Source organism: Notolabrus celidotus, unplaced genomic scaffold, assembly GCF_009762535.1.
Source record: "Notolabrus celidotus isolate fNotCel1 unplaced genomic scaffold, fNotCel1.pri scaffold_172_arrow_ctg1, whole genome shotgun sequence".
NCBI classification, from domain to species: Eukaryota; Metazoa; Chordata; class Actinopteri; order Labriformes; family Labridae; genus Notolabrus; species Notolabrus celidotus.
The window spans coordinates 133,309-140,988 of NW_023260037.1; the positions used below are offsets into that span (position 1 = coordinate 133,309).

The 7,680-nt window shown below is 42.3% G+C and overlaps 2 protein-coding genes across 2 annotated transcripts in view; both read left to right on the forward strand.

Annotated features, from left to right (window-relative positions):
- riok1 (RIO kinase 1 (yeast)) overlaps positions 1–2,238 on the forward strand; it is a 12,830-nt gene extending 10,592 nt beyond the window's left edge. Inside the window, exons 14-15 of the mRNA XM_034678550.1 lie at positions 436–571; positions 1,706–2,238. Of these exons, the coding sequence (XP_034534441.1) occupies positions 436–571; positions 1,706–2,238 (669 nt within the window). The remainder of the gene's footprint in view (positions 1–435; positions 572–1,705) is intronic.
- Positions 2,162–7,616, forward strand: LOC117808890 (inositol monophosphatase 1-like; the record flags this gene model as incomplete). Its single annotated transcript, XM_034678564.1, has 8 exons — positions 2,162–2,434; positions 4,303–4,378; positions 4,513–4,646; positions 4,863–4,967; positions 5,125–5,170; positions 5,274–5,382; positions 6,281–6,389; positions 7,422–7,616. Coding segments are annotated over exons 2-8 (764 nt in total), but the record flags the coding sequence as incomplete, so codon positions are not given.
- Between the last annotated feature and the right edge of the window lie 64 nt (positions 7,617–7,680).

Here is a 7,680-nt window from a genome sequence, read left to right on the forward strand (position 1 = left end):
AACCCCTGTTAGCTATACGAGCTAACCCTTCGTTAGCTTAGCGAGCTAACCCCTGTTAGCTTAACGAGCTAACCCTTCGTTAGCTTAACGAGCTAACCCTTCGTTAGCTTAACGAGCTAACCCTTCGTTAGCTTAACGAGCTAACCCTTCGTTAGCTTAACGAGCTAACTACAAGAGGTTAAAAACACGTTCAGTCCAGGGTTTGTGTTAATGATTGTAAACACTGAAGAAATCAAACTATGAGAGAACATATATGGAATTATTTAACTTTTTAAAAAATGTTAAACAGAATATGTTTTATATTTTAGATTTTGTAGGGTAGCCCCCTTTTTCTCTCAGTCCGCTTCATGAAGTGGTCTCCTGGAATGGTTTCTCTCAGTCCGCTTCATGAAGTGGTCTCGTTTTATGACTTCCTCATTGGACTCTTATTTTTAGACCGGAGGTTGCTGCTTGCCTCTGACACGGCAAACAGCCAATCGTTGGCCAGGATTTCAGGGTGGCCAATCAGATCTCATGGCCTTCCCTGTCTGTAAGGTCTGCACTCATCAGGACCTGCTGCTGTCTAAACCAGGTCTGAACCATAGACTGTATAAAATATGGACGTAGTATCCGTGACGTCACCCGTCTGTTCCTGAGAGCTGTTTTGAAGCAAATGGACGGCAGCAGCCATATTGGTAATGTGGACCTCAACTAGGCAGAGTGTGACGTAGTGTGAGTCTCTTAGCCAATGGCTGTGTGTTCCCGACCGGGAGTCACGTCAGTCATGTCCTTATTTGGGCAAAACTCATAATCTTAATATCTTCTGAACCGTCACGTTAGAAAAAATTCACCCCCCCGTACAGTGTGTGCCATTAGAGAGATTAGCTTCATAGGGCCAAGCCGTTTTTTGAACCAGGCTGTAAACATGTTTATTAATGCTGCAAAGATCGTCTTTTTCCCATTCTTATCTATGTGGTTTCCGGTGTTTCTGCAGCCTCAAGCGGATTTTCGATGTACTGCAGTTTATATCACTTCCGCATTGACTTCATCGTTTGAGACCGGAGTTTGCCGCTTGGTCTGAACTCTACACACGAGGAACAGTTGCAATACACCGACTGACCTGCAGGAGGCAGCACACTACTCTACAGAAGAAGAAGAAGAAGAAGAAGAAGAAGAAGAAGAAGAAGAAGAAGAAGAAGAAGAAGAAGAAGAAGAAGAAGAAGAAAATACGGAAGTAAGAGCAGCAGGAGAGGAGTGGAGCCTCAGAGAACAGCTGGGATCAGAGGGATCAGAGGGAGAGGGTATAAGAGCCGTCAGGAGGTACTATTTATGTTCCTCAGACTCAGACTGAGAGAAAGGCTGTTTCTGAAACCCCCTATTATCCTATCAGTCCGGACTGATGTGGTCTAAGTAAGCAGTATGTGAACAAGAGCAAAATCTGCAGTAAGCCAAAACTCCCCGGATGTACTGATTCGGGATCAGGTCTCAGTTTGCCTCGGACCAGTCTGCCCCATAGACTGTATAGGTCTGCCCCCCGTCCTGTTTCCCATAATGCACTGCGATCATTCTGTTTTCCTTTCCCTTCTTTTTGACGGGAGGAAATCTGTTTTTAGGAGCTGTGAAGGTTATTAAATTAAATATAAACCACTTCTTAACTTTTTAAATCATCAGTGATTAAAGAAGAAGTCTCTCTATCGGCTTCCCCGTTGTTTACTTCCGCTTTCAGAAACCGGAAATCCAGTGACGTCAGACCCAGCGTCCTGCAGATTAGATCCACCAGAACCAGACTACAGAACCAAACTACAGAACCAGACTACAGAACCAAACTACAGAACCAAACTACAGAACCAGACTACAGAACCAGACTACAGAACCAAACTACAGAACCAGACTACAGAACCAGACTACAGAACCAAACTACAGAACCAGACTACAGAACCAGACTACAGAACCAGACTACAGAACCAAACTACAGAACCAGACTACAGAACCAGACTACAGAACCAAACTACAGAACCAGACTACAGAACCAAACTACAGAACCAAACTACAGAACCAGACTACAGAACCAAACTACAGAACCAGACTACAGAACCAAACTACAGAACCAGACTACAGAACCAGACTACAGAACCAAACTACAGAACCAGACTACAGAACCAAACTACAGAACCAAACTACAGAACCAGACTACAGAACCAGACTACAGAACCAAACTACAGAACCAGACTACAGACTAAACTCAGACTCAGGCTGTAGCAGGCCGTTTAGAAAACAGCAGAGGAGTTTAATGAGGAAGGGACAGGATGATGATGATGATGATGATGATGAACACTCCTGGACAGCAGGGGGCGGTATGCTCCTAAAAGTTGTTTTCGATCCGCCATTAAACACAAAGAAGAAGAAGAAACACGGAAGTAATCCGCAGCAGAGATTACCTTCAGACTGACCTGAGGTGAGTTCTTCTCTTTCTGTACCTCTCTTTATTTACCTCTCTGTATTTACCTCTCTTTATTTACCTCTCTTTATTTACCTCTCTTTATTTACCTCTCTTTATTTACCTCTCTTTCTGTACCTCTCTGTATTTACCTCTCTGTATTTACCTCTCTTTATTTACCTCTCTTTATTTACCTCTCTTTATTTACCTCTCTTTATTTACCTCTCTTTATTTACCTCTCTTTATTTACCTCTCTTTATTTACCTCTCTTTATTTACCTCTCTTTATTTACCTCTCTTTCTGTACCTCTCTGTATTTACCTCTCTTTATTTACCTCTCTTTATTTACCTCTCTTTATTTACCTCTCTTTCTGTACCTCTCTTTATTTACCTCTCTTTCTTTACCTCTCTGTATTTACCTCTCTTTATTTACCTCTCTTTATTTACCTCTCTTTCTTTACCTCTCTTTATTTACCTCTCTTTATTTACCTCTCTTTCTGTACCTCTCTTTCTTTACCTCTCTGTATTTACCTCTCTTTCTTTACCTCTCTTTATTTACCTCTCTGTATTTACCTCTCTTTCTGTACCTCTCTTTCTTTACCTCTCTGTATTTACCTCTCTTTATTTACCTCTCTTTCTGTACCTCTCTGTATTTACCTCTCTTTATTTACCTCTCTTTATTTACCTCTCTTTATTTACCTCTCTTTCTGTACCTCTCTTTATTTACCTCTCTTTCTTTACCTCTCTGTATTTACCTCTCTTTATTTACCTCTCTTTCTTTACCTCTCTTTATTTACCTCTCTTTATTTACCTCTCTTTCTGTACCTCTCTTTCTTTACCTCTCTGTATTTACCTCTCTTTCTTTACCTCTCTTTATTTACCTCTCTGTATTTACCTCTCTTTCTGTACCTCTCTTTCTTTACCTCTCTGTATTTACCTCTCTTTATTTACCTCTCTGTATTTACCTCTCTTTATTTACCTCTCTTTATTTACCTCTCTTTCTTTACCTCTCTTTATTTACCTCTCTTTATTTACCTCTCTTTATTTACCTCTCTTTATTTACCTCTCTTTATTTACCTCTCTTTATTTACCTCTCTTTCTGTACCTCTCTGTATTTACCTCTCTTTATTTACCTCTCTTTCTTTACCTCTCTGTATTTACCTCTCTTTCTTTACCTCTCTGTATTTACCTCTCTTTATTTACCTCTCTGTATTTACCTCTCTTTCTTTACCTCTCTTTCTTTACCTCTCTTTATTTACCTCTCTTTATTTACCTCTCTTTATTTACCTCTCTTTCTGTACCTCTCTTTCTGTACCTCTCTTTATTTACCTCTCTTTATTTACCTCTCTTTATTTACCTCTCTTTCTTTACCTCTCTTTATTTACCTCTCTTTATTTACCTCTCTTTCTTTACCTCTCTTTCTGTACCTCTCTTTATTTACCTCTCTTTATTTACCTCTCTTTATTTACCTCTCTTTATTTACCTCTCTTTATTTACCTCTCTGTATTTACCTCTCTTTCTGTACCTGAGGCTGAGTGCAGCTCACGAGGACATGTCTGCCCTCGGTGCTCTTCTTCTTCTGTGCTCACTCACGCAGTAGAATCAGACCGCCCCGGTGTGTGTGTGTGTGTGTGTGTGTGTGTGTGTGTGTGTGTGTGTGTGTGTGTGTGTGTGTGTGTGTGTGAAGCCTCTGGTGGACTCTGGAGGACTCTGGAGGACTCTGGAGGACTCTGGTGGACTCTGGTGGACTCTGGAGGACTCTGGTGGACTCTGGAGGACTCTGGAGGACTCTGGTGGACTCTGGAGGACTCTGGAGGACTCTGGATGTCCTCAGAGCTGGTTTGATCCTCTACCTGTTACACTCACTCTGTGACCTGTCTCTTTAAGATCCTCCAACATGGCCGACGACCTCTGGCAGAACGCCATGGACCACGCCGTGACTGCTGCCCGGAGAGCTGGAGAGGTGTGTGTGTGTGTGTGTGTGTGTGTGTGTGTGTGTGTGTGTGTGTGTGTGTGTGTGTGTGTGTGTCTCGTGTTGATCAGGTGTGTGTGTGTGTTGATCAGGTGTGTGTGTGTGTGTGTGTTTGTTGTGGTCAGGTGGTGCGGGACGCCCTGCAGGTGGACAGGAAGGTGATGACGAAGAGTTCGTCGGTTGACTTGGTGACACAGACGGACCAGAAGGTGGAGAAACTCATCATCCAATCAGTGAAGGACAAATTCCCCTCACACAGGTAAGGTGTGACATCAATCTCTCTCAGACACACACGCACACACGCACACGCACACACACACACATGCACACACGCACACACGCACGCACACATACACACACGCACACACGCACACGCACACACGCACACACACACACGGCTGTTTACCTGTGTGTGTGTGTTTGTGTGTGTGTGTGTGTGTGCGTGTGTGTGTGTGTGTGTTTGTGTGTGTGTCAGGTTCATAGGGGAGGAGTCTGTGGCGGCAGGAGAGCGTTGCGTTCTGACTGACGAGCCGACCTGGATCATCGATCCGATCGACGGGACGACAAACTTTGTTCACGCGTAAGTTTCTCTGATGACATCATCACAAGTGTTTATAAAGACAATTATTTATAGTTGTGACACACACACACACACACACACACACACACACACACACACACACAGACACACACACTCTGAGTTATGGTGTGTATTAACTTTTAGGTCTCTGTGGCAGATTTCCTTTCGTTGCTGTTTCTATCGGATTCTGTGTCAACAAACAGGTGAGTCCAACACCTTCTCATCACACACACACACACACACACACACACACACACACACACACACACACACACACACACACATGTAATGTGTTGATCTGTACAGGTGGAGTTTGGCGTGGTGTACAGCTGTCTGGAGGATAAGATGTTCACGGCCAGGAAGCAGAGAGGAGCATTCTGTAACGGAGAACCTCTACAGGTCTCTGATCAGAAAGGTTAATAACTCTGACTCTTTAACTCTGACTCATTAACTCTGACTCATTAACTCTGACTCATTAACTCTGACTCTATAACTCTGACTCTATAACTCTGACTCATTAACTCTGACTCTATAACTCTGACTCTATAACTCTGACTCATTAACTCTGACTCTATAACTCTGACTCATTAACTCTGACTCATTAACTCTGACTCTATAACTCTGACTCTATAACTCTGACTCATTAACTCTGACTCATTAACTCTGACTCATTAACTCTGACTCATTAACTCTGACTCTATAACTCTGACTCATTAACTCTGACTCATTAACTCTGACTCTATAACTCTGACTCTATAACTCTGACTCTATAACTCTGACTCATTAACTCTGACTCATTAACTCTGACTCATTAACTCTGACTCTATGACTCTGACTCATTAACTCTGACTCTATAACTCTGACTCATTAACTCTGACTCTATAACTCTGACTCATTAACTCTGACTCATTAACTCTGACTCATTAACTCTGACTCTATAACTCTGACTCTTTAACTCTGACTCATTAACTCTGACTCATTAACTCTGACTCATTAACTCTGACTCTATAACTCTGACTCTTTAACTCTGACTCTATAACTCTGACTCTTTAACTCTGACTCTTTAACTCTGACTCTTTAACTCTGACTCATTAACTCTGACTCTATAACTCTGACTCTTTAACTCTGACTCTATAACTCTGACTCTTTAACTCTGACTCTTTAACTCTGACTTTTTAACTCTGACTCTATAACTCTGACTCTATAACTCTGACTCTATAACTCTGACTCTCAGAGGGATTCAGGTGAATAAACAGGTGATCCGGTTATCCAATCAGAGAGCAGCGTTGTGACTAACCCCTCCTCTCTGTCAGACATCAAACAGTCGATGATCGCCACGGAGTTCGGATCGAACCGAGACCCCGACACGGTGAGCGCCATCTTTACCAGCCTGAAGAACATCGTCTCCATCCCAGTACACGGGTAATACTTCAAATACTGCAGTACATACTTCAACAAGTACAACAATCAATACTTCAAATACTGCAGTACATACTTCAACAAGTACAACAATCAATACTTCAAATACTGCAGTACATACTTCAACAAGTACTACAATCAATACTTCAAATACTGCAGTACATACTTCAACAAGTACAACAATCAATACTTCAAATACTGCAGTACATACTTCAACAAGTACAACAATCAATACTTCAAATACTGCAGTACATACTTCAACAAGTACAACAATCAATACTTCAAATACTGCAGTACATACTTCAACAAGTACAACAATCAATACTTCAAATACTGCAGTACATACTTCAACAAGTACAACAATCAATACTTCAAATACTGCAGTACATACTTCAACAAGTACAACAATCAATACTTCAAATACTGCAGTACATACTTCAACAAGTACTACAATCAATACTTTAAATACTGCAGTACATACTTCAACAAGTACAACAATCAATACTTCAAATACTGCAGTACATACTTCAACAAGTACAACAATCAATACTTCAAATACTGCAGTACATACTTCAACAAGTACAACAATCAATACTTCAAATACTGCAGTACATACTTCAACAAGTACAACAATCAATACTTCAAATACTGCAGTACATACTTCAACAAGTACAACAATCAATACTTCAAATACTGCAGTACATACTTCAACAAGTACAACAATCAATACTTCAAATACTGCAGTACATACTTCAACAAGTAGTTCTGTGGGTCGGCTGGTCTCATGTGGGTCCGTCTGTGGGTCGGCTGGTCTCATGTGGGTCCGTCTGTGGGTCGGCTGGTCTCATGTGGGTCCGTCTGTGGGTCGGCTGGTCTCATGTGGGTCCGTCTGTGGGTCGGCTGGTCTCATGTGGGTCCATCTGTGGGTCGGCTGGTCTCATGTGGGTCCGTCTGTGGGTCGGCTGGTCTCATGTGGGTCCGTCTGTGGGTCGGCTGGTCTCATGTGGGTCCGTCTGTGGGTCATCTGGTCTCCAGGGTCCGTGGAGCAGGAACAGCAGCTGTCAACATGTGCCTGGTCGCCTCGGGAAGCGTGGAAGCTTACTACGAGATCGGGATCCACGTTTGGGACATCGCTGCAGGCGCGTTGATCGTCTCAGAGGCTGGAGGAGTCCTGATGGATGTCGAGGGTAAGACTATGTTGAGGGTTGATGTTTACATGTTGTTGTTTATGTTTACGTGTTGTTGTTTGTTTGTGTTGTTGTTTATGTTTACGTGTGTTGTTTATCTACATGTT